The sequence below is a fragment of the Phaseolus vulgaris genome, chromosome 4 (assembly GCF_051622355.1).
Source record: "Phaseolus vulgaris cultivar YP4 chromosome 4, ASM5162235v1, whole genome shotgun sequence".
Classification (NCBI taxonomy): Eukaryota; Viridiplantae; Streptophyta; class Magnoliopsida; order Fabales; family Fabaceae; genus Phaseolus; species Phaseolus vulgaris.
The window spans coordinates 45,864,709-45,877,471 of record NC_143501.1 but is presented as its reverse complement, the minus strand read 5'-3'; the positions used below and the strand labels follow the sequence as shown (position 1 = coordinate 45,877,471).

The window sequence follows — 12,763 nt, the reverse complement described above, 5'->3', positions numbered from 1 at the left end:
TTTTTTAAATAGATTTAACACTTCCATCAAAATTATGTTTTATGAAAAATATAATAAAAATTCTATAAAAATAATAATGTTTATTTTTGTATTTTCATTATCTAAAGAAATATTTTAATAGTTATAAAAAGTCAAGTTTAATTTTTGTATTTTCATTATCAAAAGAAATATTCTAATAGTTATATACAAGTAAAGTTTAATTATTTTCACCTTAGTAAAATTAACTGTTTTTTTGTAAGTTTAGTAATTCTTGTCTTCAGCTAAATTGAAAAACCTTATAGTTGCTAATTTAATTAAAAGAACTTCCCAATTTTCTTCAATTAAATTGCCCTCGGTTAGAACCGTACCTAATAATCTTCAATCCATAGTGAAATTGATTTTTTTTTTTAACCTAAATTTTAGAAATTAAAGATACCAATTTTTTTAAAGAAACACATTATTACAATAAAATTATTAAACAAAAATTAATTTTAAAGACAAAAAATAATTAATCACTATATTAACTAAATTAAATATTATTTTAAAAATAAAAAATTATTCATATTTAAATTATTTTTTTTTAAATTTATAAATTAGTTTTTAAATTGGTATGTAAATTAACTAATTGATATTTAATTAGTCATTAAGATTTAGTTATCAATACTAAAATCTAAAATAGTCAATAATTAATTAAATATTTTATAAAAATATTTAATTTAATCATGATTAATTATTTTTTTGTTTTTAAAAATAGTTTTTATTTAATAATTTTGTGTTTTTAGAATGATGGAAAAATATTTTAATGTAAAGTTAAAGGAAACAAAGTGTAATCACAAAAGAAACAAATGCAACCCGTAAATTAACAAATAAAAATAAGTTTAACTTGAATAATAAATTAAAAAAACAAATTAAAGCATGAGGTCAAGGACATCAATTCAGAAACATACCTTGTTAATATTTACATTTAAGTTTAATCTAATATAAATTTATAAGAGAAAGTTTATTTTATTTATTTATATACAATCTTTAACAATTTATATATATAAAATATACTGAAGTACGTAAAATTTTTAAAATTAAGAAATATAAGGATAAGGATCTATATATTATATAATTATGAATTGTATAAATTAATAATAAAGATTTATGTGCATAAGTATGTATTAGATTTTTTTTTTAAAAAATATGTTTTTTTATGACTGGTTCAAAATAATTTGTTTCTTATTTTTATAATCATAATAAAAATTTATACAATAAATTTGAGTTTTTAAAATATTAATGTATTTCTAATTTTTAAAATTATGTTAGAACTACTAAAATTGTCAGAAATCCAACAAATATTTTTTGAACGTGTTTTACGAATATCAATGTATGATACATATATCCAACATGAACACACCATTTAAGAGGAGTGTTTGAGCTTCATGTATAAATCCTCAATTTTCATTCCTGGCAGTTAAAATTTATGTACAAAATTAACATTTATTTGTTGTTTCAATCATACAAGACATGAAAAAGTCCAGGGATCTACCGATAGTGTCATTATTTTTATAATAGCTCAAAAATACGAGTTTCCGTATTAAAAGAATATAATTGTAAAAAGTATAATAAATAAATATATTTATAGAAAAAGAGTGATTAATTGTAAGTTGAATATGTATTTTTCACACAATAAACTATTTAATTTAATAAAAGGTAAAATAATTTATATTAAATGTTATATCCTTTTTATATAAAAGTGAATTTTCAATTTGAGCAATTTTGTCACGAAGTTGTGTTTTTAATTATTTGATTTGAAGTGATATGATTTCTTGTGTTCATCTATATTCAGAATACATATAGGATACAGCAAAGCAAATTGAGAATGGTGGTTAAGTGGGCCAGTTTTTAAGCTTTATTTAAAAAAATGGATAACTTTTTTTTAAAAATAAATAAATAATTTTTTAAAGTTTGTAATTGATCTATCAAAACTTTGTGGATAAATGTACCAGATGTTTCAACTAAAGAATAATTTGAGAAAATGAAAAACTTATCAGTATTTTTAAAAAATATTTCCTTTTCTTTAATTTATTAGGATATAAATTATAATTCATTAAACAAAAAATTACCAAATTAAATTATTTATTTATTTCAGTTAATTGTTTGTATACTTTTTTTCTGAAAGTTTTGTTTCAAAGTCTACGAGTTTAATTAGATAGGTAAATTTTCTATAATCATGTGGATTTGAAAATATTAATAATACTTATTTATATGTTACATAGAAATTACAATTTTATTTATAATTTTGAGAATGAGAGACAAAATAATATATTTAAACTAAATTTAATTTTAATGTTTAATATTTATATTAAAGTTACTAAAACTTATTCTTTTAACAATTTTTTTATATATACATCTGTCACTATAAAAAATAATTAAATAAAATTTAATTTTAAAAACTAAAATAATTAATTATTATTTGACTAAATTAAAAATTGTCTTATAAATTATATTTTTTTATAAATAAAATAATTTTATTATTAATAAAAATTATTTTTTATTGGTATCTAACAGTTAGTTATTAAGATTTTGTGCAGTGATAATTTGACACTAAATATTCCAAATGACACCCATCTTATACTTTATTATTTTACAAAAATATCCCTAATTCAACACTTAAAAGAATGTGTAATCTAAAGCAAAGAAAAAATGGGTGTGAAAAAATTATTTTTCTAATATTTTTGTTACTTTATTAATTAGGAATTGAATTTCAATTTTATTTTAATAATCCAACAATATTTTTCAATATGATAATATTATTTTTGAAAAGTAGAGAAAGCTGGTCCATTGAACCAACCCTCACTTGCACTACTTATTGCTCTTTAAATTGCAAGTTACTCTTCTAAGTTTGCTCAATACTCATGCTACCTTAGCTCCTTCCTCTTCCCAACTTTCATTTCCTTCTTCCTTCCTTTCAAATCCCTTTTGAACCTTCAATATATTCTACCACCCCATATAATAAAGATAAAAACTTTACACATTTTTATGTTCATATAGTATATACTTTACTACATGGCAATTCAATACTCATCATCAAGTTGGAGATTGAAGTTATCCATGGTGGGAAAACTTGCCTTGTGCTTCCTTCTGATGTTGAACTCTGCAAGATTTTCATCTGCTAGATTGTTGATGAATAGAACAAGAGGAGTGATGATGATGACGATGTCTAGAGAGGTTCATAGAAGAAACTTGGTTGGGAATGGACTTGGCCAAACACCTCCAATGGGGTAAGCTTCTTTTTCTTCACTTTTCTCACCAAACTTTGCTGGTTTCTACCCTCCTTGTGAACACTGTCCCTTTAGCTTTTGCATCTAACTAACATGCTCAAATAATTGAAACACTATTTCACATGTGTGTGCAAGTTTAATTGATTCACATGCATTGTCTTTTTGTGGGATAATATCATTTTCAATCAAAGTTAGAGTTTTGCTTTATTAATCTTTATAGGTGTTTGCTGAGATAATGTTCATTGCTCCATGATCAGTTTGAACATTTTGGGGGTGATGGTGGAAATTAGATCAAAAGGGTCTTTAAAATGAGACAAATTCTTCTGTCATGTGTGAAGTTGAAAACACAAATTTCAATAAAAATATGAATTATTATGTCTTATCGTGATCTGATTCTTGATACATATGAATGGATAATTTATGGTGGCACCGTCAAGTCCAGCCACTAAGAAGATGATGTGAGTGCTCCAAGGCATATCCATGGTGGTGCCATGATTTGTCTTGTAATTGGTTAAAGCTTCAACTATGATTCTTGTTTGGGGTTTGTGGAATTTTGGAATTATGGCACTTGGCACAATGAAAAGGACATTTGGTGACTTTATTGATGAATTGCACAAAATGTTAAGAAGAAGAGTTACTATAGCTTTTCATTGTTTTACCAAAGACCCCTAATAGGGAATATAAATATTTTAGGTGGTTGAGTTGTTTAAATTTCTTAACCTATGTTAATTTTTGTAAATAAAAAAAGTCATAGGTTCTTGTTCCATCTTTATTATTAGCTTTCACCAATCATCAACAAGAATCTATATCACATAAATAAATTAGGGAAAAAAAACCATTTTCTCTTTAAAAATTATAAGATTGTAGAATCTAGAAAATATTCATGAAATTAGAAATTTCTTCTAGATTCTACAATCCAAAATATTTTTTTTTCTACTTACACTGAATTGTAGAATTTATAGAACACATCTAATTTCGGAAATACTTTTCGTATTCTACAGAATATACTTATGGATCCAAAAATATATTTTTTAAATTCTACAATTCAAAATTTTCTTTTTAGAAAAAAAATTATGAATTATAGAATCTAAAAGGTATTTTTAAACCTAAAAATATCTTTTGAACTCCATAATCCAATTTTTTTTGGAATCATCCATTCTAAAATGAAGAACATCATATAATAAAGAGTAATTTAAGATTTAAGAAATATGAGATGGAGTTATAAAAAAACAGCCATGATGTTATAGAAATAGATGTCACAAGCTTTTTAAGTGTCCCCATCTAACCATTATTTGGTTCTAATCCACTATCTTTCCTCTTACTTTGATTGAGCTTTCAACTCATAACTCAGTTTTCAATTGACCCTCCAACCACTTCTTCTTATGGTTAGGGTAGGCCAATAGAAAGTTAATGATCTTTTTTTTGTTATTATTGAATGACTTTTCTAACTGATCTTATCTTGAACTTTAGGCCAAATTTTGTCACAATTACTTCAATAATGTTTATTTCATATATTACTTTTTTATTAGTTTTCATTATATTATAAGAAAACACAACCTGTATTTGACTAAAGCCAGCAAGAAATGAGAATTTAACATTTTATATACATTTATGAATAAAAAAACATATAATTAAAATAATTTCTATGATTTCATTAGTGATGAATTTTTGCAAATATATAAAAGCAAATGTACAGTGATAAATTACTAACCATAAAATTCAGATGGAATAGCTGGAACCATTTTTCCTGCAATATTAATGAAGGCTTAATTCGGGAAACAGGTACTTAACTATTTCTGCATGAACTTTGAATTTAATAGAAACATTCTTGTTAATATATGTTCTGTGACATCTCTTGATTTTTTTTTGCAGCTGATGCTATGGTGTCAACTGGCCTTGCTGCTCTTGGTTACCAATATATCAACATAGGTAGAACAGTTTGTATTATGAAAATTACTACTTCCATCAATAGCAGTACAAAATTATGGCACATTTGTTCATAACACAAAATAATGTAGAACTCTTTTTTCAAATGTCTAGATGATTGTTGGGGAGAGCTTAATCGAGATTCACAGGTAATTATACTATTTAGTATGATATTTTCAATTAGAAAGTTGCATTAGACACTATTTTCATGATGATTGCAAAGTTTGAATTTGAATATAGGTGCATGAAATTACTGAGTATAGTTGTTTCACAATGAATTTGACATGTTTGATACTTGGTCTTTCACTATAGAATTGCATATCACAGTATAATATCCAGTTTCTGTGATATTTAATTTGGCTGATGTAAAATGGTGGCAGGGAAATTTGGTTCCCAAAGCCTCAACATTTCCTTCAGGAATGAAGGCTCTTGCTGATTATGTTCATAAAAAAGGTTTGAAGTTGGGGATCTATTCAGATGCAGGGTATATCACAGATTAAACTCTTAATTTTGCATATCTGTGATGATTCAACTTTTTCCAATCTCTCACAATTTCTCTGCAGAACTCAAACATGCAGCAAAACTATGCCTGGATCACTAGGACATGAAGAGCAAGATGCAAAAACATTTGCTTCCTGGGTAACATCCATTCATTTCATAGTCATTTTGCATTTATCAACCTCTGTCCTATGTAGTTCTATTAAGACCTATTTTCAATGTTACTTTAGGGGATTGACTACTTGAAGTATGATAATTGTGAGAATAAGAACATAAACCCCAAAGAAAGGTATTTGTGACCTTCAAATACAAATATACCTCTAGAATTCAGGGATTGATACAATTTGTAACACAGGTACCCTCCAATGAGTAAAGCTTTGGCAAACAGTGGAAGGCCAATTTTCTTCTCTTTGTGTGAATGGTGAGAAAATTGGTGATCATGTTTCACAAACATTATGCTGATGAACTTGACTACTCATTTGAGGAATTTATATTGCTAGAAGAAAGTGTAGCTGCATTTCATCTACTCTATTATTCCTCTAAGCCAAAGAACTCACAAGTATTAACTGCTTTCTCAAACATAGGGGATCAGAAGATCCAGCAACTTGGGCCAAAAGTGTGGGAAATAGTTGGAGAACAACAGGAGACATTGAAGATAAGTGGGAAAGGCAAGCATGCATGATATGATTCAATACAAATCTATTTATCTTCAATGCCAATGTAATATGAATCTAGTCTGAGCAATTTCATTCTCTGCATGATAATTAAGTTATAAAGAGTATCACTTTCAAGGAATACATTTTCTTTCATTTTCCACATCAAAATCTTAGTATATTTTCTCCACAGTATGATATCTCGTGCAGATCTGAATGATGAATGGGCTTCTTATGCTGGACCAGGAGGATGGAATGGTAAGAATCCTCACCTCTCACTAGTTTTGTACATAGAATCAATCTTAGATTGTTTGGTGACTAAATACAAGTTCTTCAACCAAAATAAATATATAATTATGTCCATGTGCAATTTTTGTTTACTGTGATATTTTTTGTCTACAGACCCTGACATGCTAGAAGTTGGAAATGGAGGCATGACAACAGAAGAATATCATGCTCATTTCAGCATATGGGCACTGGCTAAGGTAACATGAAACCAATAAATGTACATATTTAGGCATTTGCATATAATAATGTATTCTGCATATTTACATTTTTTTTGTACTTACAGGCTCCTTTATTGATTGGTTGTGACATTAGAGCACTGGATGTCACCACAAAAGAATTGCTAAGCAATGAAGAAGTCATTGCAGTAAACCAAGGTATGGAAATACCAAACTAACATTCTTATCTTTTCTTAAACAGGGAATGCTTTTAAAACTAATCATCCTAGGGTATTTCAGACAAGCTTGGAGTTCAAGGAAAGAAGGTGAAAAGTAATAATGATTTGGAGGTAACTTCCTTTGCTTTTGTGTTGCAGTGCGTTTCCTTACAAAGAAGCGGACTTTAATCCTAACTCTCGATAGCTTGATAAACTCAACAAACTTGTTAAAATAGTTTTTAAATGATTCTAATACCATATTAAGAAACAAACTTTAAGCCTAACTCAACCTTATAAAATCGACTTATAAGATGAGGTTTGCACTCACTTATATAATATGAAAAATCTTTATCTCTTGTCGACGTGGATCTTCGACACTCTTTTGCACTAAAACTGATGATAAGGTTGACATCATCTTAGTTTACAATGCTACTCCATGTTTCCATATAATGTGAAGCTGCCACCAACATAGTTTTTGATGTTTTCTAACAGATAAAAACAAAGCAGCTACTAATAGATACGTACACATAAAGTCAAAAACCACTTGAGTCTTCAATGAGTTTGTGACCAAATGTAGTGACAAAAATCGTTTTTCAGATTACTAATTTTGTGGTCACAGAAATTTCAGTGACATATTCTTCAAAAGTTACACAAATTATTCTGGCACTAATATTAATTTTTCTTGTATGTCAAATTACTCAATAGAACTTCTTAAAAGAAAGCAAGTGTTGCAGGTTTGGGCAGGTCCTCTCAGCAATAACAGGTTAGCAGTGATATTATGGAATAGAAGTTCATCCAAAGCAAAAGTTACTGCATCATGGTCTGACATAGGCCTGAAGCCAGGAACTTTAGTTGATGCAAGAGATTTATGGAAGGTGAGCTACATAGTTTAACTCATTGCATGCCTTACAATCATCTAAAAATAATTATGAATTTTACTATTTGTTTTTGAATTTTGCAGCATTCAACACAATCATCAGTCTCCGGAGAAATATCTGCTGAATTAGATTCACATGCTTGTAACATGTATGTTCTGACTCATAAATAAGTAGTTTATTTCTTGAGGCAGAAAAAAAGGTAAAAGCAGAAATCAAGAGAAATAAATGCACTGACAATGATTGGATGTTCCATAGAAGGAAAAGGAAGTGAACAATATATTTATCTATCAGTAGAAAATACAAAAAAAGTACACATTAGTTGCTATCTCTCCAAGGTTTCAATATTAAATTATACACAGTGATTGAGGCATTTCATATCCGAGTGCTTGTTTGACATCAAATATGGTAATAAGAGCAAGTTTATAGAATATTATATATATATATATATATTATATGGTTGGTCTTTTTTTTAGAATTCAAAGTTACAAATGTCTGATATTAACTGGATACATACAGTGCAAGCCACATAACAGATGATCGATGCTAAAATAGAACTATATCCCACTAAAGGTTTTTTTAATCTCTCATTTACATATTAATTAATAAATCTGTGCAAGAAACAAGCTACATTTTAATAATTTTTTCTCATCCTGTTTAGATATATTTGTTGTCAAAATACCTTTTTTTTTCCTTTAGAAACTATTTTAAAAGATAAAGATCCTTTTCACAAGAAAATAAATAGAATTTATTTTTATTTATTTTGATTCGCTTCCACTATCAAAATTAAGTTTTATTGTTAAAAACTTCCAAATTTTACTAAAGATCAAGTTTACAACATGAGCATTTTTCAGAGCCAATTATTACCAGACATTAATATTAGTTTTGCTTGTTTCTCCAAACAATTTAATTTTTCTAAGTATTATCTAGACAGTGGTGTCTTTCATGCTTTTATACTTTCCTATTTAAAATGTCTTAAACATATGAATGAAGAGGTTAAGCTCAAACTTTTATCACAATTGGAGAATAATATAATTATTTGACATGTTTGATATTGGAAAGAGGATTTATAGTATATAAGTGAATGCAGATCTTATTTTATAAGCCAGTTTTGTAAGGTTAGATTTAAAGTTCACTTCATAATATGATATTAGAGGCATTTTCGAACCTATCCTAAACAAATCTTTGTTGGTGAAGGGTTAAATATGATATTTTTTTTTAAGATAGTAGTAAAATAATAAAACAATTTACTTATATTTTAGTTGGTAGACCATCTTTCATCTTTAACTCAATATATATTAGAAGTACTAGATAAATTAATTAATAAATTAGATTGTAAATATAAAATGATATAATTACATAAGTTTTATTATATAAATGAGATTTGTGTTTCTAAACAAAAATATATTATTATATAAGTATAGTTTATTTTTTTAAATAATTAAATCCTTATTAAACTTAAACTTTTTAGTACTTCTATTTATTTTTCAAAATTATCTATTTTTTATTTGAACAAATCATTTTATTTATATAATTTGATCTATTATATATTAATTAAATTAATTTTTATTTATTTTTTAATTTGAACTAGTGTTACATTAAATTTATTTTTTATAATTTTCATTATGTATAATTTTCACGTTGAACCATGTAATAAAGCATTTATTAGTTCCATTTCTAATGTTAAATCTTTTTAATTTAAACTTAGTAAAAAGTTAAGCAGTAATCAAACAAATACTAAGAATAATACAATAATCAGTTATCTCTATAAAATTGAAATAGGTAAAACAAAATTAAAGATATTAAAATATGATATAACAATAAAAGAAAATTTAATAAATTATAGAATCTTCGTGTAATACTCTCACGTATTTATTTGAATGTTGTACTTAAAAAAATTAACTATTTTTTTATCTAATATTAATTATCTTTATAAACACTTGATCAGTGAAATGAAATTATTTGCTTAAATTAATTTGTAAATTTTTTTCTCGTTTTAATTTACTTTAAATTTGACTCTTATCTAGGCAAACTAATTTCTTATAATCTTATTGTAATTAGAAATGGTTATGAAAAAACTATACTCTACATGTAAATGTTTACATACAAAAATGTATTACAATGGAACTCACTGTTTAGTTATGAATTCGTTAAAATTTGCTTTAAATTTTTTTACCACTTTGGTATTTTTTTAATACTTTGTTTTTTTTTTCAAGAATAGTGAAAATATTATTGATTTTTACACTATCTTTCTATCACTGTCAAACATTTTTGGGTAAATAGTTATTATATTTCATTTTTAATACAATAAAAAATTATAAGGTTGAATTCGACAACATGGTAAACAAAACAAAACAAAAACATAGAATTGGAACAGTGATAGTGGCATCATGGTAGCTTCTTTGGCAGCACCAAACAAGAGAAACAAAGATGCCTTCAAACTGAGAAGAAGTAAATGCCATTGCTTCCTTCATCCCTTGCCAGCTTCCGAAGACCACTTTACCTATGGAACTTGATGATTCGAGATTCCACCAACAATGGCTTCTTCACACAAACTTTAAACATATACTCTTCCATGGCACACTCTGGTGTCCATGGCAACAACCTCACCTACCCTTTGCTCCTCAAGGCCTGTGCTAACCTTGCTTCCATTCAACATGGCACTGTGCTTCATGGGCATGTCCTCAAACTTGGGTTCCAAGAAGATACCTTTGTTCAAACTGCTCTTGTTGATATGTACTCCAAATGCTCCCATGTTGCATCTGCACGCCTTGTATTTGATGAAATGCCGCAGAGAAGTGTTGTCTCGTGGAATGCCATGGTTTCGGCTTACTCTCGCGTGTCTTCAATGGACCAGGCGTTGAGCCTCTTGAAAGAAATGTGGGTTCTTGGTTTTGAGCCAACTGCTTCAACGTTCGTTTCAATTTTGTCGGGTTATTCAGAGTTGGATTCTTTCAAGTTTCGTTTGCAGGGTGAGTCGATACACTGTTGCTTGATCAAACTTGGGATTGTGCATACAGAGGTCTCTCTGGGCAACTCACTAATGGCTATGTATGCGCAGTTTTGTATAATGGATGAAGCTAGGAAAGTTTTTGACTTGATGGATGAGAAGTCAATAATTTCTTGGACAACTATGATAGGGGGTTATGTGAAAATTGGGCATGCTGTGGAAGCATTTGCTTTATTTAACCAAATGCAACGTCAAAGTGTTGGCATAGACTTTGTTGTGTTTCTAAATCTGATTTCTGGTTGCATACAAGTAGGAGAGCTTTTGTTAGCTTCATCTGTTCACTCTCTTGTACTTAAATGCGGGTGTGATGAAGTGGATTCCATTGAAAATTTGCTTATTGCTATGTATGCAAAATGTGGTAACCTTACCTTTGCTAAAAAGATATTTGATATGATCATTGAAAAGAGCATGTTATCGTGGACCTCAATCATTGCAGGATATGCCCATTCAGGCCATCCAGCGGAAGCACTGGATCTGTTTAGAAGGATGGTAAAGACAGATATTAGACCAAATGGAGCAACCCTTGCAGTTGTTTTATCAGCTTGTGCTGATTTGGGATCACTGAGCATGGGACAAGAGATTGAAGAGTATGTTTTCCTAAACGGGTTGGAATCAGACCAACAAGTCCAAACGTCCCTCATACACATGTACTCTAAATGTGGGAGCATCAAGAAAGCAAGAGAAGTGTTTGAAAGAGTGACGGATAAAGATTTAACTGTTTGGACTTCCATGATAAATAGTTATGCAATCCATGGGATGGGGAATGAGGCTATCACCCTCTTCCACAAAATGACTACTGAAGAAGGGATAATTCCAGATGCCATTGTCTATACTAGTGTTTTTCTGGCCTGTAGCCATTCCGGATTGGTAGAAGATGGCTTGAAGTACTTCAAAAGTATGCAAAAGGACTTTAGAATAGCTCCTACAGTAGAACATTGTACCTGTTTGATAGATCTTCTCGGTCGAGTTGGCCAGCTTGACTTAGCTTTAGATGCAATTCAGGGAATGCCACTTGCAGTCCAAGCACAAGCTTGGGGTTCATTGCTTAGTGCTTGTAGGATTCATGGCAATGTTGAGTTGGGAGAGCTTGCAACTGTTAAGTTATTGGAAATTGCTCCTGGAAGCTCCGGAAGTTATGTCTTGATGGCTAACTTGTATACCTCTTCAGGCAAGTGGAAGGAGGCGCATATGATGAGAAATTTGATAGATGGTAAAGGATTGGTTAAAGAATGTGGCTGGAGCCAAGTTGAGGTCAGCGATAGCTATCATGCATTTGCTGCTGGAAATTGATAACAGGTTGGCTTATTAAACACTAGAAGATCTAAACTTTGTTCTTCAAGAAGGTAGCTATAGAGTAGAAGCAATATCAGCGAATGATTAACAAAGTTTTTACTCATGAATCTGTTTCATACTACTTCACGTGTAATTCAACTTCTTCACCATAGGATGAACGATGTAAATTGAAAACACCATGCCTTTATTGTCTTTTCTGCCAGACACTACATTCAGTTACCGGATTAATGCATCATTCTTCCAGGTTGGGGGAAGATAGCCTACTTGAATAAATCACAATCATTTTTTGCATAATTTTTTTTGTTGAGCACCTGCTTACTTTATTATTCTCAGTAAAAGTATTGCCTTCATTCATTCAAGTCTTCGTTGCTGTTTTATTTTCTTAAAAAGGGATATCATTAGAACATTTGAGAAGTCGGTTAGGAGGCAAGACTTGCAGTGGTTGCCTGCTTACACGTGATAATAGCAGCTACAAAGAGCAAAGTTAAAGACAAAGATGTATGGAATGATCTCTTCGTAGTTCAAACTACTTTCTACATTCCACTTCATAGTTCCAAGATACTTCCAGATGGCTAGTTAAGAAAGGGATTAATAGAAATTCA

The 12,763-nt window shown here is 28.9% G+C and overlaps 2 protein-coding genes across 4 annotated transcripts; both read left to right on the top strand.

The window, feature by feature from the left end:
* Positions 1 to 2,812: 2,812 nt before the first annotated feature.
* On the top strand, positions 2,813 to 8,311 carry LOC137837804 (alpha-galactosidase). 2 transcript variants are annotated; one of them, XM_068646940.2, is made up of 15 exons: positions 2,813 to 3,245; positions 3,466 to 5,027; positions 5,118 to 5,174; positions 5,286 to 5,320; positions 5,552 to 5,655; positions 5,735 to 5,810; positions 5,900 to 5,958; positions 6,025 to 6,090; positions 6,254 to 6,337; positions 6,516 to 6,580; positions 6,725 to 6,807; positions 6,894 to 6,984; positions 7,066 to 7,115; positions 7,718 to 7,858; positions 7,945 to 8,311. In XM_068646940.2, exons 2-15 carry the CDS (start codon positions 4,934 to 4,936, stop codon positions 8,029 to 8,031), a joined length of 1,092 nt encoding a protein of 363 aa, XP_068503041.2. In that variant the 5' UTR covers positions 2,813 to 3,245; positions 3,466 to 4,933; the 3' UTR covers positions 8,032 to 8,311. The 2 variants fall into 2 exon arrangements, with proteins under 2 accessions (XP_068503041.2, XP_068503040.2); XM_068646939.2 differs by having other exon boundaries at positions 2,824 to 3,245; positions 4,969 to 5,027.
* A 1,887-nt stretch (positions 8,312 to 10,198) lies between these two features.
* On the top strand, positions 10,199 to 12,455 carry LOC137837803 (putative pentatricopeptide repeat-containing protein At3g49142). 2 transcript variants are annotated; one of them, XM_090301610.1, is made up of 2 exons: positions 10,199 to 10,830; positions 11,305 to 12,455. In XM_090301610.1, the coding sequence occupies exons 1-2, from the start codon at positions 10,314 to 10,316 to the stop codon at positions 12,156 to 12,158; spliced, it is 1,371 nt and encodes a 456-aa protein (XP_090157736.1). In that variant the 5' UTR covers positions 10,199 to 10,313; the 3' UTR covers positions 12,159 to 12,455. The 2 variants fall into 2 exon arrangements, with proteins under 2 accessions (XP_090157736.1, XP_068503039.1); XM_068646938.1 differs by having other exon boundaries at positions 10,199 to 12,455.
* Positions 12,456 to 12,763: the final 308 nt, after the last annotated feature.

What these genes read in the sequence shown, in the direction of transcription:
- LOC137837803 (XM_068646938.1), top strand. Translation starts at nt 10,314, where the DNA reads ATGCCATTGCTTCCTTCATCCCTTGCCAGCTTCCGAAGACCACTTTAC.
- LOC137837804 (XM_068646939.2), top strand. Translation starts at nt 3,031, where the DNA reads ATGGCAATTCAATACTCATCATCAAGTTGGAGATTGAAGTTATCCATG. An exon ending in GGGATCTATTCAGATGCAGG is followed by an intron (nt 5,656 to 5,734) that starts GTATATCACAGA and finishes ATTTCTCTGCAG; the next exon opens with AACTCAAACATGCAGCAAAA. An exon ending in CAAAAACATTTGCTTCCTGG is followed by an intron (nt 5,811 to 5,899) that starts GTAACATCCATT and finishes ATGTTACTTTAG; the next exon opens with GGGATTGACTACTTGAAGTA.